The sequence below is a fragment of the Dromiciops gliroides genome, chromosome 3 (assembly GCF_019393635.1).
Source record: "Dromiciops gliroides isolate mDroGli1 chromosome 3, mDroGli1.pri, whole genome shotgun sequence".
Classification (NCBI taxonomy): domain Eukaryota; kingdom Metazoa; phylum Chordata; class Mammalia; order Microbiotheria; family Microbiotheriidae; genus Dromiciops; species Dromiciops gliroides.
In genome coordinates this window covers 122946836-122973429 of record NC_057863.1, presented here as the reverse complement: position 1 = coordinate 122973429, position 26594 = coordinate 122946836, and the positions used below count along the sequence as shown (strand labels likewise).

The 26594-nt window shown below is 37.7% G+C and overlaps 1 protein-coding gene across 3 annotated transcripts in view; it reads left to right on the top strand.

Moving 5' to 3' along the window:
- KLF12 (Kruppel like factor 12) overlaps positions 1 to 26388 on the top strand; it is a 581101-nt gene extending 554713 nt beyond the window's left edge. For all 3 annotated transcript variants that reach the window (XM_043994967.1, XM_043994966.1, XM_043994968.1), the window contains exons 6-7: positions 1499 to 1656; positions 23781 to 26388. In XM_043994967.1, coding sequence (XP_043850902.1) covers positions 1499 to 1656; positions 23781 to 23962 — 340 coding nt within the window. In that variant the 3' untranslated portion in view covers positions 23963 to 26388. The remainder of the gene's footprint in view (positions 1 to 1498; positions 1657 to 23780) is intronic.
- The last annotated feature ends 206 nt before the right edge of the window (positions 26389 to 26594 follow it).

The following is a 26594-nucleotide window of genomic DNA, read 5'->3' as shown; positions in this document are numbered from 1 at the left end:
GTTGGCTGAATTTATTGAATGTCAGTTCTTTTTTTTTCAACCCTTTAAAGATACAATCAGAGAGAGAGAGAGAGAGAGAGAGAGAGAGAGAGAGAGAGAGAGAGAGGGAAGGTGGGAGGGAGGGAGGGAGGGGCAGGCAGGCAGGCAGGCGAATTCCACATTTACATCTCAATCAGATGAACCTAGGATTTGGAGGAGTACATGTTAATCAATTATCTGGCATTATAACCTAATCCTGTTTTTTCTACTAATGCATTAAAATTAAACAGCCTTCAAGTTAGGCTTGTGTTTCATAGTTTTAGTTGTTTTCCCCCACAGAAGATAGTACAGCTAATCTTTGAAAAGTCAAATGTCAGGTAGTCTTTTTTTCATAACAGAACTTGTCATGAGTCATAATATTAATGTACCAAGGGAGTTTCCTACAGATTGACCTAACTTGCTTTGAAATTTGTATTTATATTTAAACTTCTTTGTACATTTTCTTTACCTCCATCTCCACTACCTCCACTTTGTCCTGCCCTTTTATGTAGAAAATTGTTTACATGTTGCTTCGCAGGTAAAACATAAGTTCATTAAGGCCAGGGATTGTACTTGCCTCTCTTTTTATCCTTAGCACTTAACACATAGCAAACTCTTGATAAAAGCTTCTTGACTTGACTCATCACTTGTATTTCACATCAGCATGCTTTCTATTATATGTAACCATGTTGTTATCTTCTCCAGTATGTTTGAAGCTAGAAAGGTTTCTGCAAACATGTTAAAATGATCAAAAACAGAAATGTGTAAGCCAAACAGCCACAAAGGTTTTTTTAATCATCATAATTAATATTTATCCAGTTCACTCTGCTACTTTCTAGACTTTATTAAGATAATATAGAGAAGCAGTGTCAAACTCAAATAGAAACAGGGGCTACTCATCCGTAAATAAAGATCCCTGCAGAACATCTACTGACTTAGTTGTAAAGTGTGGTATTATCTATGTTTCATTGTGTTTTTATTTATTTCAAGTATTTTCAAATTACATTCTAATTCCAGCTCCATTTGGTTTGTTGTGGGCTGTGTGTTTGACATCTGATTATAAAGGATTGAGTAGATATTGGGACATACTGAGTCATAGCTGTAAAATTGGAAGACTGAGACCATCAAATCCAGCTTTTTCAGATAAGGAAACGGATGCCTGAGGAGATTAGATAACATAACCAAGATCACATAGGTAAGGTAAGGAAGCAATCAGAGGTGGGTTCCAGAGTCAATGTGCTTTTTCCTATACCACACCCCCTCTCTAATGATGGTAATCAGTGTGCTTAGTGAATTACTTTCTCCTTTGGAGAGTTCCTATTTTAAAAGTAGCTCTTATGACATGTCTTTAAGATCAAGAATGAAAGGCAGACCTCCAGTCTATATACCACCCTCAGAGATGATGAGCTTAAGCTTTCACAGTGTTAGAATGTTGTGAAGATTTTTCACAAATTTCTACTACTTCATTTCTATCTTTCAGTTCAATTTCACCCTTCAGTATTGAGAGCACAAGACGCCAGAGACGGTCTGAGTCTCCAGACTCCAGGAAACGTCGTATCCACAGATGTGATTTTGAGGGATGCAACAAAGTGTATACGAAGAGTTCTCACTTGAAGGCCCATCGGAGGACGCACACAGGTCAGAACCTAATGGAAGGCACACACAGGAATTTGTTTTTGGAATTAGCACAAACAAGGACAGGCATGGCAGAATCTGAGACTAGAAAGTTAATGTGCAATGATCATAAAATATACTCATGCTAATGACGCATGAACTCTGTTTTAGTCATTCTCTGTATTGAGAAAATGCTTCCATTTTTAAGCAGAATTGGAGAACTAAGGAAGCATTTCCTAAAAGTGTTTAGAGCTAACTCAAGAAATGACCTGAATTTATTTTTTGGCCAATTAATTATTATGAAGTTTATCAGTAATATAAAAACATTAATCAATACTATTGAGAATTAATTATCCTAAAGCATTTTCCTCATTGAACCACCCTTTTTTCTCCTCCCAGCTTAAAAAAAAATAAATAACCACCTTATATTGTTACTGGTTTAATTCATGTGAGACCCTTGCAACAGTTTTGCCAAACAGATGGACAGGGATAAGTAACCTCATTTCATAACCGAAGAAAATGATACATTGCAAATACAGTGAATTGGCAACAATCACAAAGGCTTCTATAATTTTTCTTCATGTTTTTCCAGAACTCTGCTCTACCGACATTGTTTTCCTTTTCCTCTCCTTTTTTTCTTGCTCTTTTATGTTTTAGGTGCTTTGGTTCTTATCTTTGTGTTTACTTAGTATCAGTGTAACAGGGAATCAGTGTTTATTTAGTCCCTGTTAAGCTGACTACTGAGGTCTCTCTACTTTTTCCTCCCCACCCCTCTTTACCCTTGTATGCATTTCCATTTTGCATTTATATGGCGCAATAAAAAGTGTCACATTTGAGTTAGTGGACCTGGATTTGAATCCTAGCTCTACCTATACAAACCTGTCATCTTGAACAAGTCATTTAACCTTTTGGGGTGCTAGTTTCTTTCTATTTAAAAAGCAGAGATTACACTAAATTACTCCTAATATAGTTTCTAACTCTAAATCTGTTGTCCACTAAAGGTATACTTTGTGAATCTAGGTATATGTAATAAAGAGATCATGTTGTAAAGTTGTTGATTAGTTAAATCCTTGTCATTGGTTTGGGAACCAAGAAATAGCAGTTTTCTCTTTGGTTATTATCCTGGACTCAGAATAGATCCAAAGTATCCTCAAATTCTATTTATTAAGTTCCCATATTACAAAGTATATAACATTCAAGGAAAACAAACAGGTTGTATTCCTTACCCATCTCCCAGAATCTGTTTTATAATCTAAAACAGACAATGTCAATTTACATAAATGTCACTGGGCAGGCAGACCAAGAAATGTATAGCAAAGAGAGTACTCTAGCAAGGAAAAGTTTCACAATTCAGTGAATTCATACTTTTTTTTTTAATTTTTTTTTTGTGAGGCAATTGTGGTTAAGTGACTTGCCTAGGGTCACACAGCTAGTAAGTGTTAAGTGTCTGAGGTCAGATTTGAACTCAGGACCTCCTGACTCCAGGGCCGGTGCTCTATCCACTGTGCCATCTAGCTGCCCCAATTCATACTTTTTACAGAGAAAAGTTTCCATATTTTACTTTTTTCCCCCATGTGTACACTTTGTACAGAGTTTAATACCAAATGGGCTAGTGCATGAGAAAAGAAAATAATTCACTTCTCAGTTTGAAAAGGTTTTGTTGAGGTCTGTGGTGTTTTGGGCTTATGAATCTGACTTAGAGAAATTGCTTTGAATTATATTTTTGTCATCCAGAATATTGCTTATCTATATCAGGTTTATATCAGTAGCAGATTTGACATTCATACCTTCTAAATCCTCATCCAAACTGTTAATAAAAATGTTATTTAGGAAAATGCCAAGGGCCAACTTCAGCAACAAGCTGCTAGGCGCCTACTTTAGGATTGGCGTCAATAATAATAGTATCTCAAATTTATTTGATGCTGTAAGAGATACAAAGTGCTTTATATACAATATCTGATTTGATCCTTCCCACCCTCAGTAGGAAGTATTTAATACAATTCACCAAACATTTATTAAATAGTTCCTGTATACCATGTATTATCTTAAGTTCTGGAGATATAACAGTGAGAGTACCCTGTCCCTAGTGAGCTTAACTACTTGAGGGGAAATAAAATCTATGCATATAATTAAATATAACATATTTACAAAGTAATTTTGGGACCACCGAGAAAACCCTCATGGGGGGCGGCTAGGTGACGCAGTGGATAAAGCACCAGCCCTGGATTCAGGAGTACCTGAGTTCAAATCCGGCCTCAGACACTTGACACTTACTAGCTGTGTGACCCTGGGCAAGTCACTTAACCCCCATTGCCCCACAAAAAAAAAAAAAAAGCCCTCATGTAGAAGGTAGTAGGTGAGCTGAACTTTGAAGAAAGCTAGGTATTCTATGAGAAATAAATGAGGAGGGAGAAGATCCTCGGGAAAAGGGACAGTCTGTAGAGGAAGTTAGGAGCTGAAATGTCTTACTAAGAAAAAAACAAATAGGCCAATTTGTCTAGAACCTAGAGGGCAAAAAAAGGAACCTTTAGAAACTACTCTTTAAAGATGGTATCAATATTATCTCTGATCCATCTACAAGCATGTGTCTGACCCTGTGCTAGGCCCAGAGGACGCAAGAACAAAAATCAAACAGTGCATCCCTACAAGAAGCTCACATGCCTATATACTACATTCTTTCCTCCATTTTGCTCTCTACTTAGCCTTTGTAGAGTCAGGCTTTGCAGCTTGTGAGGTTAAATGTGAAAAAGAAAGGGATGGGTAACTCATTCCCTCCTCGGGCCCCATCCTCGGAATGTGGGCATTACTCTCCTGATCCAGACACTTTCTTTCTCCTCCCACTGGGCAAGACCTACTCTCTAGTTACTACCCATGCCTCCACTCCCACGTAGTGATGTGTCTATGCATTGTAGGAAATAATAGAACCCACCTTTCTCCTTGTCAGCAGTGACAGTGACTCCACTGACTTACTTTCACCTAGGACAAAAAGCCCTGGATGCTATTTTACCTACTTTAGGAATCATATACTCAACATCTTTCCTCTATCTTGGTGTCCTGAACCTGACAGTTGCAAGGGAAGAGAGTCCATTTCAGTCATAAAATTTCAACTCCCAGCATATAATTTACACTCGTTAATTTCCAAATGAGAAAACTGAAAATTAAAGTAATTTAATAGAAAGATTTGGAGGCATTATAGGGGTAGCACTTCAAGTACTGGCCCCCTGAGGAAGAAAACCTCAATTCACATGCTGGCTGTATGACCCTAGGAAATTCACTTAACCTCTCTAGGGCCTCCAACAACAATTTGAAATTTTAAGTTGCAAAACAATTGCTAATCTACATTGGTGGAGAGAGTTTCATCATCAGGAGTTCCTTACACTAAGGAAATCACAGTCCATCCAAAATAAAAATAGAAAGCTCACGGAATTAGTATTGTCAGAAATAGAATTTGAAGCCAGGTCTCTGATTTAATATGTAGTCCACTGTCCTAAAAAAAAAAATACTTTGAGTGTTTCAATCAGTTACAAATTTACCTATTATTATGAATTAATATGTCTCTTTCTTTTGTAAGAAGATATGAGACTTTTTAAAATGCCTTGCTGAAATCAGGGTATGCTATATCATTTCTTCCTTCTTTCCTTCATTAAATGAATGCTCAATCCAATGACCTTATAAAGAAGAGAAATGAAATTGGTTTGATATGACTTGCCCTTAGGGGACCCATGAGGGCTCCTAGGATTAAGTGCAAAGTTTCAGGGCATAGTAGTCATTCAATTTCAATTCTATATGACTAAAATCAGCTTTGTAAAGTCTCTGACTTCAAATCTTCTAAATGTCAATGACATCATTAGCTATATATTGGTATAAGTGCTAGTTTATATTACGTTTATTAAATATCTTCATAGGCCTTACCTTCACCTTGGGCAGCTTGAACAAATTACTTATGAATGACCAATAATAATTAATGGCCTAGTTTCAGATTATGTTGAAATGAAATATAAAAGTCATGCATGCTACATGAGGTGAGAATCTTTTAATAGGAGCCTTTCTTTTTTAAAAAAAAAATCACATTTTCCAAATGTTTTACCATTTCAGCACTTGATCTCATTGGATATTATCAGTACTTCATCAGTCTCCTGTTTATTTGGGCAGGCTTTCAAATTTATAGTGAAATAAACACATTGGCAGGAATATGAAAAGGAAGCATTTTTAAAAATAGATTTTTTGCTGAGGAATTTTGAACTAACAAAAATGTTAGAAAGAGATTGCAGTTCTCTTATATTTAAAAACAGTAAATCATGTTTCACAGAATATAGCTAGTAATGTCATGATTTAGCCATATTGTTTTTAACTCTTTTAATTGACCCTGATGTCTATATATAGTGGGAAATACCATATTTTTTCAAGTAGTACATTAGCAATATTTTCTAGTCTGATTTGTGCATATTTCCCTTTTTAAAAGGAATAAATAATTTAGAACGTAAAACCATTTCTTATTCTTCCAGTTTTGCTGCTCTTCACCTATGGAAACCCAAATGATTGAACTAAAGATTCCATAATTGCTTGAGATTTTAATTGTGGAAGGAAAAATTTCTAGGAGTGCTCTATGGTCAATAATGTGTTTTATTGGTAAGAAGGTATGCCACCATAATTACTTGTTTTAATACCTTTCCAAAGAAATCACATTCAACGGTCAGTAGCTGCTAAACCCACTAGATGGTGTACAAGAACAAGAGATTCAAGAAAGCAGAGGATGAGGTTAGAAAAACAGAGAAGCAGGGACCTCTAGTGGTCAATACAATATGGCATGAAAAAACATTTTTAAGTCATCTTAGATCATCACAGCTTAAGGATAAGTAAATAAAAGGCAAGAAATAAAATAGAAAAATAGCAATTGGGAAATAGGAAAATATCACATCTTCAAAGACATTAAGTCATCACATAGTACAGATTGTCATTGCACTCTTATTAAGAATCTATGATAGGACTTCTCCCCCAACTCCATTGGAGAGTTCAACCACTGCCTTCCCTGAGGTCCTAGGAGAAGGCATTCTATGTCTAAGTTTTTCACTGAAAAATAAACCTTTTTTCATTAAAAAAAAGAATCTATGATAAATTAAGACTTGGACTTCCTCAGGCCAGTTTAACCAGTACAGTCTGATTTTCATGAGATTTCTTTAATTGAAAACCGTACACCTGTAGGTTTTTGAAATGATTATCAATTCAAAACTGTAGGATAGTAATGCCACATTTAGCAGCTATTGTCAACACCAAGCTGACCCTGAAAGCACAATTCGATGTACTTGAAACAAAAGTAGATTTGGCCAAGGATTCAGAAGCTCTGCTTTTGAATCCTGGCTCAGAAACTAGCTTTGTAACCATACACAAATGGCATTCTGTTTCTGAATTTCACTTCCTTCATCTATAACATGGGGGTAATAATACTTGTGCTGCATACTTCAAAATGGTTAGTATAAGGAAAAGCTTTGCAATCCATAGAGTGTTATAGTTAATGTGAGCCGAGCTGCTTATACATGAATTTATCAGGTAACTCATGAACCAGTTGTATTTTTTAAAGTAATTTTTTACTTTTTCTTTTACTCTCAAAATCAAATATAAAATCCCTAGCTTGGCATTTTAAAGCCTTTCAAAACCAGGCTTCAAAATACTTTTCTAATCTTAATACACATTATACTTCCTTTCATGCACACTGTAATCCAGCCATTCTGACTTTCTGGTTTTTCCTCATAAAAAGCGCTCTATTTCCCAGAATCACTGTTCTCTCTCAAAACTGAGTTCATCTTCTACATGAGAATTTTCCTAATCCCCCTTCCCAAAGCGACTACTTTCTTACCCCAAAATTTTCTCCCTTTCTCTCTCATTCATATATATATATATATATATATACACACACACACATACATACACACACAGATAGATTGATATTTATATCTACATTTTTTTTTCTTTTATATACCTATTAAATACATCTCCCAATGTAAGCTCTGTGATGTTAGGAACTGTATTTGCCCTTTTCTTTTTTGAGGTGAGTGGGAGGGGGGTGGGGCAATGAGGGCTAAGGGACTTGTCCAGGGTCACATAGCTAGTAAGTATCAAGTGTCTGAGGCTGGATTTGAACTCATGTCCTCCTGAATCCGGGGCTGGTGCTTTATACACTGCACCACCTAGCTGCCCCCTTTGCCCTTTTCTTTGTATCCCCAGAATCTAGCACAGTGCCTGGCACCTTAATAAGATGCTTATTGATGGATTGATTAAAATATACTCTATACTATGCTTTCTTAAAAAGAGGGCACTGAGCATAACTTTAACTGTTCTTGATGAATCAGATCATAATGACTATAAAATGTTCTAATATAATAATGATTCCAAGGTATATAATAACTTCCTCCCAGTACACTATTAGTTTTGTAAAGGTTTGGGTTTTTTTTTAAGCATATCAAGCTTATTTAGCTACCTGTGAGTTTTTCTGCCTGCTTTTCAAAGTTCTCCTTTTTCAATTCTTTTTTTTTTAGACTCTTAATTATTCTATATAGTTCTCCAAGTGAGATTTTAAGCGCGCCTCCATAAACCTCCCATGTGGTGCATATGCTTTGTGAGAGTGGAGTCAGTCAGAAACCATTTTTGTTCATTTCTGTATTCTTAGCTATGTTCCAGATGCATAGAGTTGCTAAAAGCTTAACTTCCACTTAAGAGAGGGCGTGTCATTTCACATGTGTCCATAGTTAGCTGGACTCAGTTTGTATCTGTCTATCAGCGCTCATGTCTGGGCCAGTTTGGTAGATAGAACATGATGCCAAGATCATGCATTGGGTTTCTGTGAGAGCTTATTTACATTTCATGGGGAAAAAGGTATGTCCCACAGTCACTGACTACACCCTTAAACTCTGGCCAATAATCTCACAATTGTGAGCCTTTAAGAGCTAGGTGCTCTGGGCAAAAATTTGAATGATTTAGAATGAATCTCTCTTGACTATATTCAATCATCATCGATTTCTAAAACCCCACTAAGTCAGAATCTATCCATTTGGAATTGCTGCTCATTCAGACAAGAACTGAAATCTACCTTTCTTCAGCAAACCAAACTATAAACCAATAGCATAAGAAAAATCCCAGAGAGAAAATTGAAATGCTTGAGGCAACAAACTATTTTTAAGCAACCAGAGATCCATTTATATTTAAATAAATCAAATGTTAATTACTCATTTTGTTGATCTATTAGTTTTTCTTAGAAGTTCTGCCATTTAACACTTGATTAGCATCATTTTGGTTATGACAGGTGGTGTAACATGTAGGACTATAAATAGCTATAAAGATGCTGTCATACAAACTACAAGAATTCAGTCTATCCTTTTGCCCCAGGTACTTCAAATTACTTGAATTTTATTATTAGAATTAGAAAAATAATAGAAACTATATTAGGGAAACAGTCCAAAGAACAAGACTTCCTCATGGTGAGAACCACAGCATCACCTTGGTAGCAGTTTTTATGGAAATTCCTAACATCTTTTAACTCTTTCTTCCTTTAGAAAGACATTTAATATAAAATTATCTTAGTAGAGGTGACAGGATAATCAGTTTTATACCAATATTTATCAAAGAGCTTAAGTGTGGATAAATCTTTTTTTAATATATCATGTTTGTTTGATTTTGTTTTTTTTTTAATATTTAGCTACCAAATGGAAGACAATCTTCTAAAAGAGCAGAGTAATTATTACCTGAGTCAAATAAATGAATAACTAATTTTAGTTTAGAAAGCTTTTGTGTCAGCCCATAAATCTTCCATGACACTGAAGAGGTTTTTTAAAAATGCTTTCATGTGATATCATGAACAGTCTTTCCCCTTTACCTTCATTTGCTTGTGGCTTTATTTTTGCTATAAAACTCAAAAATCCATGGTTTAAGGGAGATAGAAACAAGGTAGCTGTATCTTTAACCTCTGTGCCCTTTTTATTCTCTGAGTATTAGTGTTACTTAGACCTAAGACTGTTAGAAAACCAACTCTAAGTTATTGATGTGAATTTATCGCTGTATTCCATGAATCATGAAAGGTAGTGAAGGGTCTTTCTATGTTTGAACAAAGGTATTATAATCTTTCTTGTTCATACAGATAAACTGAAGATGTTTTTATAATTTAAAGCATTGTAGGTAGTGTTTTTAAAAAAGCCACAAGTCTTTATAACTGAGAACTAAAGGAGAATTATCACGTTTTCTTTACATCACATAATTCATATTCATTTAAGTAACAAAAAAACTGAATCATATTTAACTTGGAAAAAAATAAAATAAACTCAAAATGAAATATTTGTTTTCAGATGAGAAATTTAAATGGCACCAACTTTAAATAAAATCTCCCATGGTAACATTTAAAAGAAAACAATCTATTACAATTATAGAGTTATAGAAAGGTTAGAACAGAAGTGCATGTCTTTTTTCCACCTCATAAAATGGAAATGTTACTTTTTTGGTTGATTTTCAACAGAAACATTGCTAATGTCACAGTACTTTCAAATATAAAACTGGAAAAAATGAGATTGAGTCTAAATACTGTGTCTTGAACATCACACTTTTAAAAAAAAAACACTTAATATCCATATGAAATCAGTTATCTTCTTGAGGCAGGTCACTTAATGTCTCTGAGCCTCAATTCACTTATCTGTAAAGTGATGGAGTTGGTCTTGATCTCTAAGGCCTCTTTCTAATCTAGCATTCTCTGATTCCCATAACTCTGGTTCTTTGCTTAGCCTTCCTTCAAAATGGCGCACATCTCAATGGGACAAGTACTCACCATTCTCTGAGCTATTCATAGTGATTGTATTGTTGTAGATATGAAGATATGTCTGAAAAAGAAATATTGATTCAGATAGTGGGGTCAAGCTCTTTTCAGACCAAAAAGAATATAAAACCAGACATCTTGGCTTACTGAGGCAGTAATACCAGGTACTAAAGTACATGGACAAAGAATGAAAGAAAATTCTCTCTAAGATTTTTTTTTTAGTGAGGCAATTGGGGTTAAGTGACTTGCCCAGGGTCACACAGCTAGTATGTGTTAAGTGTCTAAGGTTGGTATTGAACTCAGGTACTCCTGACTCCAGGGCCAGTGCTCTATCCACTGTGCCATCTAGCTGCCCCTATGAAAGAAAATTCTAATGGCCATTTGAGCCATGTCTGTATTAGCTGTTTTAAAAACAACAACAATAGCAAAACACCTGTCATATTGTTTATTTGACCAAATGACTTCATCATTTGACAGAACAGACTGTTAAACTGGATTAGAAAGGTCAATTAAATAACACCTTATTGACATGGCCTTAAGTCAGAATTGGCTTTTGGTCACCTAAAAATTATAAATAGAGAATCCATTATTAACTTTCTACCTTTTTATGCTTCTGTGGCACAAACAGGAAAAAAAAATCTTGTTATTAATATAACAGAAAGTAGGAGACCAGATAAAAATCTCCATACAGGTTTTTCCTCATATGCAGATGCCATTACTCAGGTGAAATAGATTGTCACAGCAAATACCTTATACCTCCAATGTAATGAAGCTCATTTGTCAGTGTCTGGGGCTCTGTAACTTTATGAAAGTTAAACAGGGACAAGTGTGCATTTCAGAAATGTCCTTGTGAACCCAAGAAAATGCGGGTGTTTCCTGTTGCCAGAGGTGCTGCTTTTCATTTGCTTGGGAGCACAATAAAAAGAAGTCTGGTGAGAATGGGGGTGTTTTGTTTAGCACCAGCTTTTCTCCAACTTCACATTTCTCTTCTGTGTATTGCCCCATACGTTATTTTAATATGAAAGGGCACCCGTCATTAGGCTCTGTACAAATTTGCCTTTCAGCATTTTCAGAGGCAGAAATAGGAGGCACCTGAAAAAAAGTTATTTTTGCTCGCTGGTTTTTGGAAATCCATTCAATACCTGATGTTTTCTTTAGACTTTATTATACTTTCTGCTCGGTAAATGTCATAGAAGTACATTTACTGGCTCTTAATCCTTTTCTTTAACCAAGATTGAAAGACAGTCACTCTAGTGATAAATCTGTTTGTTTATTAACTATTTTAAGTAAAAACCCGACTTTAGTTATCGTTTTCCCAGGGCATGGCTTGTTGGAATTGCATTTAAATGATACATATGCATATATACACACTCAGATACAGAAGTAGTATGAACCCTAACTGTAGAATTTTTTTTAAAGTCTAGATCTTCTGAAAAATAATTCTGTTCTTTTAGTATTTTTTCCTATAAGTATTTAAAGGAATTTTAAATTCGGATATGTTAAGATTCTTGCTGTTCCATTTTGAAAGCACATTTTCCTGTTAAGATGTTGCCCTTTTTTAAGTGCTGGTTTGCTACAAAATAGAATCAAGTCTTGGCTGGTTGTATTTAATTGTGCAGCGTTTTTTTTTAAAAATGTATATTTCTGCATTTAACAGAGGATAGGAAGGTTCTAATTTCAAAAATGGCTAACTTAACCATAGAGAATAAGAATAGCCTAGGAGATGGAGGACTGGCCCTGAAATCAAGACCCATATTCAAGACAAACTAGCCATTCAACCATTGGCAAGCAAGTCATTTAACATTTGGGAACCCTTGGGCCACTCTCCAACACTGTGTTCTACATTGAGCACACTTCCTGGAAATGTTTAGTAAAAAGCTTACTGTCTTGAATTGAACTACTTTGATGGAGAGTGTAGTTTGATACATCCATGAAATTACAGTTCAGAACCCCTCCCCACAAAAAAGCTCAAGACCCAATATATAGCTGCAATTGGAAATATCATATGTATTTCAATCGCATCTTCAGACCCTAAATTGCTTTAAAAAAAAATCACAATTAATGCCATGGGGGCTATTCTTTTTTTTTTTTTTCTAGTGAGGCAATTGGGGTTAAGTGACTTGCCCAGGGTCACACAGCTGGTAAGTGTTAGGTGTCTGAGGTCTGATTTGAACTCAGGTCCTCCTAAATCCAGGGCCGGTGCTCTATCCACTGTGCCACCGAGCTGCCCCCTCATGGGGGCTATTCTTAAAAGATTCACTACTATCTAAATTTATTTCTTGCTTTTAAAGCTGGAGTCCCTAGATATTGGCAGGGAAATGTACTTTATCATTTACCATACGTTACAGTATTTTTTAAAACAATGTAAGAAAGAAAGTGATAGATAATCTTCTCATGGTAACATAATTTTCAATTATTTTAAAAAATATTACATTTAATCTAGGATTTGACAAATGTGTGCATCTGTAGGGGTGTGGGGATTTATGGCAGGGAGGGAGGGGGGAGCAAGAAGGGAGAGATATTCTGGTTTTTGTTTGTAGTATGCAGTTTTCCTAAAAAAGAATCTGTACTTTTTTTTAATGCAGCATTTTAAAAGCTACTCTAAGTACATTGGGGAGATAGTCTACAACTCCCCCTTCCAAACTGAATGGAAATGGTGTTTAATATCTCCATTGTTCAGCCCAACACATAACAGCTGCAGACATTAGAAACAGTCCCTGATGAGGCATCTGACGACTTTTACTGTCCAGCCAGCTCTTTCCATAGGAAAAAAATTCATGGAAAATCCACCTACCACTGACTTGGTTAAATTAAATTTGGGTTACAGTTTTCTGATATGCTTTTCTTTCTTCTTCTTCTTTTTTTTTTTTTTTTGGATGAAATAATGTCTGCTTTTCATTATATCTCTTTGCTGGTCATCTTCAGATACAGCTCTGTATGTCATACAAACTACTTTATTATCATTGTTAGTTTTTATTCACATTAGCCTCAAAGGTTAAATTAAAATTATTCTCTTCATTTTGTTTATTTATATTGTACACCTTGTAATGAAATTGCTGAGGGTCACAAGAACAAATTTTAGCCTGACATTAAAAAAGCATAAAATAAATTACAGTAGCTAACACAAGTTTAAAAAAACAAAACAAAACAAAAAACTACCTTGCCCAAGAATTGACTGCTTTAAAAAGCTATATTGCCCACTATTTATTGATTTAGGGCAGTAGCCAGGATTTTACTGGATCAAAGAAAAGTACAAATTTTATCAAGGAAAATATACCCCCCTCCCATTCCAGGTAGAACTGAGAATAGAACTGAGAATCATGACCTCTCCTTACTTTAGTTTAATTCAGTAGATGCATGGTTCTCATTGATGAAAATATATACCTCTACTAGTATAGATTGTAATCAGATTACATCCTATAGTCAATTGTAATTCTTAGTTGTATTTACTCATAAAACTCCCATGGACAATTCACCCCAAACAGTGGAGGCCTTCCTCTGATCCTTTTAATGTTTAATGGATGTTAGTAAGAAATTGTGTCTATCCCTCTCTTTTGTTACTATGGCAAACCTATCACAGTTTCATGTCCTTGATTTTATAAGGTATGACATGTCCATGATACAAGTCATTACTGGTAATGTGTACCTACCAGGTGTCTCTTCATTTCCCTTTGAGTCCCATATGATTTAGATTGTCCTGAGATTATGGCATTCTAAAATTTTCATTGGGCGGCCAGGTAGTGCAGTGCATAGAGCACTGCACTTGGAATCAGGAAGACTCATTTCATGAGTTCAAATCTGGCCTCAGACACTTACTATCCAAGTAAGTTACTAGTTAACTTACCAGTACAAGTACTATTTACAAGTAACTTACTAGTTAAGAGCCAAGTCACTCAACCCTGTTTGCCTGAGTGCCTCATCTGTAAAATGAGCTGGAGAATGAAATGGCAAACCACTCCAACTATCTTTGCCAAGAAAACCTCTAAATGGGGTTACAAAGCTATATATTGTCTCCTTATTGACAGGTAGGTGGCACAGTAGATAGAGAGCTGTGCCTGATGTCAAGAAGACTTAGCTTCCTGAGTTCAAATATAACCTCAAATATTTACTAGCTATGTGGCCCTGGGCAAGTCATTTAACCTTGTTTGCCTCAGTTTCCTCATCCGTAAAATGAGCTGGAGAAGGAAATGACAAATCACTCCAGTATCTTTGCTAAGAAGACCCCAAATGGGGTCATGAAGAGTTGGACCCAACTGAAATGACTGAACAAAAAGATTTTCAGTTGAATAACATGACTAGGAAAATATTGACATTAAAAAGATGGGCTTTCCAAGAAGCTTAATTTCATTCAATATGGAATATAATGTTCCTATGGCATATAATTTCCCTAATGCTATCCAGCTTAATGTCTTCCTCCTAATCCATTCCAAGCCTAACTTACTATCCATCTGCAATGCTTGCCCATTAAATTAATGGCCATATAGTTGTATATCATCATGTGTACAATAAGTGGCATCTATTTGTAGTTTACTATGTGGAATCACAGATTCCATATAATATAATTCCAAAGAATTTGAGATATGGAAAGAAATAGAGTTCAATTCCAGAAAGAATCCCCACACTAACATGCCCAACAAGTGATCTTCTAACTCCTGAATGAAGAACTTCAAGGATCCTAAAATCATAGATTTAGAACTGAAAGGAAGCTTTGGAGCTATCACATCCAACTCTTTAATTTTCCAAATGAGGAAACAAGCACAGAGAGGTCAAAGAACTTGCCCAAAGTCACACAGCTTGCAAGTGTCTAAAGTAGAATTTCAACCCAGGTATCCTTGACTCCAAGTTCAACATTCTATTCACTATTCCCCACCACCTCTCATAGAAGATTTTAGAACTTTTGTACTGCTCTAATTATTAAGAAGTTTCTCCTGAAATCAAGTTTCTTTTCAACCTCCATTTTTGGGGGTGAGGGTGGTGTCTGGTTTAGCCTCCTGGGTGTGAATAGAATAAATCTAATCCCTTCTCCATATGAATGTCTTTAAAATATTGACCACAATGATCACATTCCCCTGAGTCTTCTTTTCTCCAGGCTAAACATGCCTTGTTGGGTCAGTCAATTGTCATATGTCATGGACTTAAAATTCTTCACCATCCTATTTGCCCTGTGCTGGACACCCTCTAGTTTATCAACATCCTTTTTTAAAATGTAGTACCCAGGGGCAGCTAGGTAGTATAGTGGTTAGAGCACTGGCCCTGGAGTCAGGAGTACCTGAGTTCAAATCCGGCCTCAGACACTTGACACTTACTAGCTGTGTGACCCTGGGCAAGTCACTTAACCCCAATTGCCTCACCAAAAAAAAAAAAAAAAATGTAGTACCCAGAAGTGACCACAATACTCCAAGTGAGGTCTGATATGGGCAGAGTACAGAGGGACTGTCACCTCCAAATTCCTGAAAACTCTGCTCCTCCTAAGACAGTCCCAAATGGCTTTTCTTTTTGGCTGCCATATCACAAGTGTGCCCTTTACTGCTTTTTCTTCAGAAATCCCCCAGTCCTTCTAAGTAGCCACTTTTTTATTCCTCCTTCTGGAAGTATCTCCTACCTCTGAAGAGGTAAGCCATAAGTGAATCCTGGATATCATACTGTCCTTATTTGTTATCAGTACTACTACTAATGAGCTTCATTAAAATCCTTTGTTTTTATATCACCTTCATTTCCCCTACCCAGTGAGTCATTCCTTATAAAAGGAAGGAGGGAGAGAAGGAAGGAAGGAGAGAAAGAACGAAGGAATGAAGGAAGGAAGGAAGGAAGGAAGGAAGGAAGGAAGGAAGGAAGGAAGGAAGGAAGGAAGGAAGGAAGGAAGGAAGGAAGGAAGGAAGGAAGGAAGGATTTTAGCACAACTAACCAGTTTATTTCCTGAGTCAGACTATATATGCAGTATCCCAAACCCATAGCATCCACCTCTGTAAACAAGGAAGTGAAGAGTGAATTTTAATAACTTCAAGGATCTTTGGGGTTTTTCTTTGTTTTGTTTGGGGGGTATTTTTTACCTATGATTCTTATAGACAAGTTACTAAGTCATGCAGGGGTTGGGACCTTCCTTGTGGGACAAGTATGCACACTAATGACCTCTGAGATCCTCCAAGTATTAGAATTAGTACAGTCTAGGGTAATCCAGGAATCACTGCTGGTTCACCCCACGTTCAGACTGGTGAAGAGAATCTGACCTTAGCAAGGCCAAACCTTCCACAATGGACATAAATGGTCTGTCACAAAGGTCATCACAATCCTTGATAGGCCTGCTGGAGGTTGCACTGGGCTGGGCTGGAATTACCTGAATGCCCCAGAAGGCCTCTGGACCCCTGGGAGTAAAGAAAAAAGGAGCTAGGAGAACCTCTCAAACAAACCTCATGGGGAACAAGCAGGTGAGGGGGAAATGAGAAAACCGTGTCACTCGGACAGTCCTAGTACCTGAGGTTTTACTGCCCCATGGCTGTGGTTCTCAAACTTTGCCACTTCTGTTTAAACAAAATTTTGGCAGAATCCTTGTCACTTTCCAGATTAAGCTCTGAACTGTCCCAGACTTTTACTTTAATGCCCCAGGAACCTCTTTATCCAGGAAGCTCATTCCACCCCTGGACTTCACACACTGGCTCCCTTTTATGCATTGTCTATCCCTATAGGAATGTAAGCTCTCTGAAGGCAGGGATTGTCTTTCTGCTTATATATGTATTCCCAACACTTAGCACAGGGCCCAGCTCTCTGAAGGCAGGGATTGTCTTTCTGCTTATATATGTATTCCCAACACTTAGCACAGGGCCCAGAAAAGTTATAAGTGCTTAATAAATGCTTCTTGACTTGTAGTAAAATCTTCTAAATTATTTTTAATACCTGTTATCAAATAACATGAGATTAACTTTAAAAAATATATGTATATGTGTGTTTTCCTAGCAACACAGTTTGAGAAACATTGCCCTACAGGAAGCCCAATTAAGAAACCTATTCTCTTTCCTACCTGCCTCAGAGAACTAGCTCTGCATGAACAATTATAGAAACTTGTAGGATGTTTCTTCAAAACAAACTTAGAACATCAGTACCAAAAAATAAAAAAAAAATCAGCTGGGGTAGGAGGGAGTGTAGATGAAAGGTGAAGAAGAGACATAGCTAATCTATTGGGCTGAAAAAACAAAGAAATGACTGACTACTCTTATGTAGCCAGCAAAAAAAAAAAAAGTGAATTCTATCTTGTTTTGGTGAATCTGTGGTTTTATCAAAGAAACTTTATCTCCTGGTAGAGATCAGACAACTCATAGGAAGGGAGGAAGCAAACATTTATTAATTACCTTCTCTGAGCCAGGCACTGTGCTAAGTAAGACCTTTAAAGACATCTCAGTTCGATCCTCAAATCCTGAAAGGTAAATGCTGTTACTATCCCCCTTTTATAGTTGAAGAAACTGAGGCAGATAGAGGTTAAGTTACTTGCCCAGGGCACACAACTACTAAATAAGTGTCTGAGGTCAAATTTGAACTCTGGTCTTTCTCATTCCAGGATTAGTGCTCTGTCTACTGTGCCACCCTAGCTATTTCTTATAGTATTCAAAAGTTGTGTGGGACCAAGAAGTTAAATGATTTGTCCCCAGAGGCAGGATTTGAACCCAGGCATTTCTAGTACCGAGATTGGAGATCTTTACACGATCCCATGCTGCACATTTTAGAAGGGATATTGACAAGCTAGAGTATTTTCAGAGGAACAGAACTAGAATGAAGAGGTAACTCATAGCGATGTGAAGATCAGTTGAAGGGAATGGGGTTTTGTTGTCTGAGGAAGAAATATACTAGCTGTCTTCAATTACAGGAAGGGCTGTCTCATGGAAGACAATTCGGACTTGTTCCCCTTATATGGCAGAAATGAGGTCTGTGGTTGAAAGTTACAGGGCAGCATATTTTTGTTCAGAATAAGGATAAAGTTTGTAACAATTAAAACCTAGCTAATAATGGCATGAGCCATCTTAGGGGAATTGAGTTTCCTATCTTTAAAGGTGTTTCTGTGGAGGCTGGATGAAGACTTGACAAGCAGTTAGAGATTGTATTCATGATGTGGATTGAAGTTAGATTAGATGAAACTCTTAAAATACTTTTCAAGCTAACTCCTTGAAAAAAGTGGGGAGGGGGCAGCTAGGTGGCGCAGTGGATAGAGCATAGGCTGTGGAGTCAGGAGGACCTGAGTTCAAATGCGGCCTCACACACTTAACACTTACTAGCTGTGTGACCCTGGGCAAATCACTTAACCCCAATTGCCACACCAAAAAAAAAGAAAAAACGGGGAGAGTGACCCAGAAGCCAGTAGATAACAGATAATAGCAATGAGGATCAAAACAGGCCTATAGAGATGGATAGAAGAAAAATGGAAACTAAAAGAAGAGAGGGAAAAGTTAAGAATGACTCCAAATTTATACCCTTGAGGAACTAGGGGGATATTATTGCCCTCAGCAGAAATAGAGAGGTTTTGGAACAAGTGCTAAACTTAAGCAGGGAAAACGAATTCCGCTTGGGACAAATATAATTTGAGATACCAATGAGAAATACAGAAGAGTTTGTCATGCAGGACTAGGGTTGAGAATAATTAGGACTAGATAGCTAGTGGTAAGTGTCAATCTGCAAAAAGACAACAGCTGAACTAATAGAAATTGTCTCTGGGATAAAATATACCTAACATTTATATATCACTTCAAGATTTGCTGGGCACTTTAAATAAAATATTCTATTTCATCCCAACAACAAAACCTGGAAAGTATAGGTGCTATAATTATTCCCATTTCACAGATGAGGTAATTGAGGCTGAAAGAAATTAAATGACTTGCCCAGGGTCACACAACTGTTAGGTTGGCAGGATTTTAACTCCAGGTACAGCACTCAATCTATTATGCAAACTAACTGCCTCTAAATATGCTATAAACTCCTCTTTCTCATTTAAAACCATTCCTAATATGACCCTAGTCTATGTTTTTAGCCTTATTATATATTATTTCCCTTCCTATATTCCAAACTAGACATCCCTCTGTTCCACACAGATAACACTTCCATCTTCTGTCTCTTATCAGCCATCTCCTTCACCCCAACCTGGAATGCACTCCCTTCCTTCCTCCACCTCTGATAATCCCTTCCTTTGGGACTTTGCTCAGTTACCATGTTGTACATGGAGCCGTTCCATATGCCCCTACTTACTAATGCCCTTCTTGCCAGTGCCGTGACTATACACATACAGACTCTACAGAAACATTGCTTCTCCGGGTAGAATGTAAGCTTTCGTTTTTATCTTTGTACCTCCAGCGCCTCACAAAGTGCCTGGCGCAAAATAGGGGCTTGTTGATCGATTGAGATCACCAAAAGAGAGGAAAGAAGGGAGCTTAAGTCTGCGTTAGGGAATATCCACACTTACTGGATGCAAGATGTTTACCCCGCAGAGTTGATAAGGAACAGTCAGGTGGGTAAGAGAACCAAGAACAATGTTTGGGAAGCCAAGGGGAAAGAGAATCATCAAGAGATGGGGGCTGATTGTCAACAGCCACTGAGGGGTGTGATATTGGATTAAATAACTTAAGAGATCTTTGGTAACCTTGGAAAGAGCAGTTTTTCATGGAGTGATGGAGTAAAAGCCAGATTCGAAGGGGTTGAGAAGTGAGTGGGTGGTGAGGAAGCTGAGCCAACAAGTCTAAACGACTCTGACTAGGAGTTAAGCATTGAAAAGCAGAGGGGATAGGAATAATCTAGTGAAGGTGATGTAGGGGAGACCTGAGCATGTGTATAGACAGAAGGTTGGGAGACAGCAGATAAGAGCTAAGGAATAAATAACCCATGGGGAAGCTGGGAGGGGATGGGACCTAGGACAATATAGCCCTAAAATGGTCACCCAATCATAGCACCTCTCACTAAGGGAGTTGTAGATCTTAGTACTGACAACTATAATCATGGTTTTTTGTTTTTTTGTTTTTTTTGTGGGGCAATGAGGGTTAAGTGGCTTGCTCAAGGTCACACAGATAGTAAGTGTCAGGTGTCTGAGACTGGATTTGAACTCAGGACCTCCTGAATCCAGAGCAGGTGCTTTATCCACTGTACCACCTCGCTTGCCCCTATAATCATGTTTTGAGGGTCAGGGTGGGGTAGTGGATAGAGTGTTCAACTGGGAATCAGAAATATCTATGTTTGAATGCCACCTCTGACATTAACTGTGTGATCTTGGGCAAGTCACTCATTTGCCTCATCTATAAAACTGGGATATGACACAGAACCCTACTTCATAGTGTTGCTGTAAGGATCAGATAAGATAATATATATGAAGTGCTTTGAAAATCTTGAACTGTTACAGAAATTTCTAATACTATTATGTGGCTGAATGTTCATTAGCTTGCCCACGTCTGGCCTGTGGCATGCTTTTTTGGCATTAGCACTGATGACATAGGGTGACTGCTAGAACCTGATTTTTTCATCTAGTTAACCTGTACCTTCTGTGTGGGGTCATCACGCAGTTATATCAGAATTTTACTTTGTGTATGAACTGAGGTTGTCAACAGCCCATCAGTACTATTCATTCATTCATTCATTCATTCCATAACTTATTATCTAATATTTCCAGTTTCAACAAGTTTGCACCCTTCACTGGTAGCAAAATGGCTTTTTACAGTGGTAGTAGTGGTTGTGGTGGTGGTGGTTGTTGCTCAGTCATTTCAGTCATGTCTGCCTGATACCATTTGGGGTTTTCTTGGCAAAGATCCTGAAGTGGTTTGCCATTTCCTTCTCCAGCTCATTTTACAGATGAGTAAACTGAGACAAAGTTAAATGACTTATTTAGGGTCACCGAGCTAGTAAGTGTCTGAGGCCAAATTTGAACTGAGAAAGATGAGTCTACCCAACTTCAAGCCCAACATTCTATCCACCTTGTCACCTAGCTACTCCTAAGTGACATCAACAAGGGAGGTTTGCTGTGTAGTCCAGTGGTCTCATGAAGTATAGCTGATGTGTGATATTTAAGTTTTCCAGTTCAGTAGGATGCTGTTTAGGCAGGGGAATGTGGAAAAGGAATACTCCCTTCATTCCCATACTCCTGCTGCATAATGTCTGGGCGGCATGTCAGCTGTCAGACATTTTGTTATTAATGTTTAAAGATCCTGTTGCTAGAAGTCAGAAGGGGAACAAAACAAGCCTGGGGTTGGATGGGGACAGTGCTTCCACTCTGAATGACAAGCAGGCAAACAACACACCTGGGTCAGCTTTTGTCCCATCCCCTTGGGAGCTCACTTGGACTCTGGAAAGCAGATCTGTTTCCTGACAAAGGTTTTGCATATTTTACTGTCCTTGCAAGTTAACTGAAATAAGAGGTCAAATTACTTCTTCAAAATCATACAATGACTTATGGGGCTTGACCCTGATTAAGAAAGTTTCTTAAGGCTTGCCCTAATTCATGGATTGCCTCGTAATATCAGTATGATATCAAGGCTTTTTTTTTCTTCTCCACTATGAGCATTCCAGGGGAGGGGGAAAAAACAACCCAAAAACAAAACCCCAAAAGTTCTTTTTAATCTAATGCCTGAAAAGAGAGACTCGTCTTTTCCTTAATCTGGTTACTTTTTCTCAGACTTGCAATTACATTGTAGATCAGGTTGGTCCTTTGATGTTCTGAAATGTTCTTGAGCTAGCCAAACATTGTTTATCTTGGGAACAGGGCACCAAGATCAGACTTAGTTTGCACCACCTGCCTCACAAAGTTATAAGGAAAGCAATTTGTAAGCTACAAAGTAATACATAAATGTGACCTATTCGTGTTGTTGTCACTTCAGGGAATTCTCAGGTGGTGACTCAAATCCTATGGCTATCTCTATTTAGAGGTGTGTGGGGGTGGGATGGGGGGGGTGTCCAACTCATCATTTACAACATGTAGATTATTCTTGATGCCAACTATCTGTGCTTAGCACATATTCCCCACCAGTGAGAGAAAGGATGTGATCTGTCCCAGGTGGCTAATGAAGCCACTGAATGGAACAGGGCACCAGCCCTTACCAATGTGGGTCAGGGTGCCCATTTGAGTAGTTCTCAGAGCCATTTTTCCCCCTGCTGTCTGTGTTAATGGGTGGTAATGATTTAGAAATGTATTTCTCATCTCTAGCTCTGCTGCCGTTCATTCTTTCATTCATTTATTCAACATTTATTAAATGCCTACTGTGTCAAAGGCACACTAGGATTTAGAGGAAGGGGAAGATAAGACCTGGTCTTATCTTTTTATCATTTAATCTATGGCCTAGTTTGGAGGATAAAACTCAAAGATAGATTAATTATAATACACAAGATTACAGATATGCATCAGAGAGGTACAAAACAAAGTATAAGGGCATTGGGGGAGGGTCATTACCAATTCAGGAATGTCACAGAAACTTTGTGGAAAAGGTGATATTAATAAAAAGTATTTTATTTTTAATGACAATGTGGTATAATAATAGTAATACCAATCACTAAAATTTATATTTGCCGGGCATTGTATAAATATTACCTTATTTGCTCCTTACAACAACCTTGGGAAGTAGGTACTGTTATCATTCCCATTTTACAGATGAGGAAACTGAGGCAAACAGGTTAAGTGACTTGCCCAAGGTCACATAGCTAATAAGCGTCAGAGGCCAGATTTGAACTCAGGTCTTCTTGACTCCAGGCCCAGCTTTCTATCCACTGTACCATGTAGCAAGCCCTCTCTAGGGATAATTTTAAAAGACCCGCATTTGTATCCAAGGTATATCACTTAGCTGTACAGATTATAAGGCAAAGCACTTAAGCTCTTGGGTTTCATCATCTGAAAAAAGTTAGGATAACAAATCTGACCTTATCAACCTTCCTAGGTTTGCTTTTAAGAAGGTGTTTTGTAAATTGTAAAGGTTTGGTGAGAAATGAATGAATAGAAACTAATATTATTTAAGATGGTAGGTATTTTTAGTCTAGTTAATTTTTTTATAATTCTGAAATTTTATTTTTATACCATTTTCTATACATTAAAGTCTATTTAGGGCCTAAGCATGTGGGTTTAGGGTTTTTGTGGGGTTTTTGCAGTCACTCCCCATAGGAATGAGTGTTTTAAGCTAATTTGGGGTATAAATACACTTCTGATCAGAATAAGTTCCATCACTTGAATCAGAAAGTGTGTTTCATTTTTCCAGAACTTATAAAAGCATGGATGTGTGCCAGTGGTATACAGGTGTTCATGTTATCCTCCATCCTACTAGGCGGGAAACAAACGGTTGAATTACTATTTAACTGTTATCGAGCAGCAAAGATATGTCTTTTGGTTTGGTTTTGTTTTGTTTTTCCCCAGGAGAGAAACCATACAAATGTACCTGGGAAGGCTGTACCTGGAAGTTTGCTCGTTCGGACGAACTGACAAGGCATTACCGCAAACACACGGGAGTGAAGCCATTCAAGTGCGCAGACTGTGATCGAAGTTTTTCCCGGTCAGATCACTTGGCACTGCACCGTCGGAGGCACATGCTGGTTTGAGGCATGAGACCTGTCCAGCGGAGCGGAAGAGCTGGGTCTCTTAGCTACACCCCATTCAGCAGGGCTGAATCCCCATCACAGTGTTAACACAAAAGGGCATCATCATCCCACGATGTCTGAAACCAGAGCAGGAAAACGAAATGGTACTTTTCTCCTCTCTATCTGAAGGTAACCCCATCATGGCTACACAAGCAGCATTCTCATGCTGGCCCAGGAGATGAGTGACTCAGATGCTTGAAGAGACAGGCATTGTTTTTCCATGCTGTGTCCTCTACTGTTTAAAGATGTTTGTAGCTTAAACATTTTCTCAGCTGTCAGACATTTTCTTATTGATATTTTAAAAATCAGTTACCACAAATTGATGGCAAAGAGCAAGACCTTTTTAACTTGGATTATTATCCCCAATCTTCCCCACCCCCTTTTTTTTGGATTACCATCAAAGTAACATAGAAAACATGCCCAATTTCTGTTACCGGCAAACTGCATGAAAATAGATGAGAAGAATCTATTGGAGGGGTTCCATTACCTGAAAATCAAGGGGCACTCCGGCAGACTTTTGCAGTAGTGATGGTGGCATTTAGAGATCACACACAACTTGTCATTATGCCATGCCCTTAAGGAAACCAATCTCTCATTTGTTTGTTGTTGTTCGTTCTTTGTTTCATTTTTTTTTTAAATTCTGTTCTGTCTGCTAAAACAAAAAGGGGACAAACCATGTTTATTTCAGGTCCAGTCCAAGTGTCCGCTCTGACATGGACTAGTATAGAAATTGTTTGGGGTTGTATAGGAAGAGCCTTTCTTTAAAAAACAAAAACAAAAAACTACTGCCCCATTTCAAAGTGAAGTTTTCTGTCACCTAGGCATCATCTCTTCCAGCCCCTAGTATTTGATTACAAGGAATCAGGAAAAGAAACTTTCTTAGACACACTGGCACCAAGGTAAGAGGTGTGGTTGTCCAAGCAAAGTCAGCGAACATGAAAAATCAGACAAAGCGGAGAAGGAAATAATGCACCTCTTGAGGAGAAAAGCAATAATGAATAAAAGGACTTTCCTACAATAACTTCACTGAGGACTCACATTACCAATTTTCATACTTACTAAAGGAATTGTTTAAACATACACACACACACACACACACACACACTCAAACATAGCTTTTTCGATGTCTTGGTTACTTTTACAACATCGAAGTAATCTTTCTGTCGTTTGCTGTCCTGGCCATTGAGTAACACAGTTAAAGACTGTGCTCCCCTTTTCACATTTTAGAATTTATTTGGTGGCTTGAAAGCCAAGGCAGGTAGAGAGGGGAAGGAACCCCTATTTAACAGGTCATCTCTCCTTGGAATAAATGAGTGGAAAGAGGATGCTCCCAGAGGAAAGACTGAAATGGTGCTAGTTTCTACTCTTGGAAAGCAGAGAAGAATAGAATAGCCCATTGGCTCTTCTCTACAGGTTTTTGTTTTTTAAACTATATTTACATTCAGTGATGCCTCACTGACTTTTGCAGGTAAATTCAATCCAAACTTCCTGCATCAAGGATAAGAAAAAAATAATTACTTTCCCTCCCCCCCCCACCCCCGTTTGCCTCCCACCCCCTCCCCAAAAGTATGAGTTTCTTTGTAATGAATCAAGTCTATGATAAATAAAGCAATATGTTACCAACAAACATCTTTTTTAAAAGAATAATTTCCTCTCTTTCACTAAGAGCTGGGGTTTTCCTCCCCCATCTCAATATGGTAAAAGGAGTTTGGTGAGTTATTTTTATTTGTTCAAGTTTTTTATAGCTTAGCTATAAAGGGTCTCCAGAAGGACCTTTGCAATATATTTTAATTATGAAAACTTGGATTCGGGAAAGGCACAAATTAACCTCACAATGCTCCTAGCTCATTTTTAAGTGTTTGAACAGTCTGAAATAACTTTGGTTACTGAAGTAGCCTTGTTTGGGATTATCTTTAAATCTCTATAATCTTGTTCTGAAAAGTGACTGTTGAAGCAGGAACTAGGGACATTGAATGAAACAAGTGAGATTTGTCTCTGATAGTATTAAAAGTATTTGAAATAACATTCAAATAATAGTGTAACAGTTTTCAGGTTAAAAGCTTAGTATAAATCTATGCTCTACATTGTCTGCCAATTTTTCAGTAGAAAAATTGAGCAACTCCAAACCACCTCAGACTAGGGCTGCAGCCTTGCACTGGGTGTTACCTCCTAGAAAGTTTTTCTCTCCATTACTGTGTGTGACTCCCCTCCAGGCCCACCCCCACCCCACCCCACTCCCACTCCCGCTGTCCAGCTTCTCCAAGTTGTGTCTATTCTTAACAGGAAATAATTGGAAATTTGGATGAATAGCTACTAACCAAGAGAACAGAGGGTAATGAAACATATATTCACACCTCACTTCTTGCTACTGTCTCCTTCCCCCCCCCCCCCCCCCCCCCCCCCCCGCAAAAAATGTCATTTAACTTGGTGATTGCTATTCTTTCTCGGAAGGGACCATATCTTCATCTTCCCCAAGAAACATTCTTCAGTGGTTATAGGTAGTCTTGGGTTTAAGATATGAAAAAGCAATAAGCTCAGTATTTAGGAGTCCCTTGAGATATATAACTAGATTGTGATTCAGCACAGATCTAAA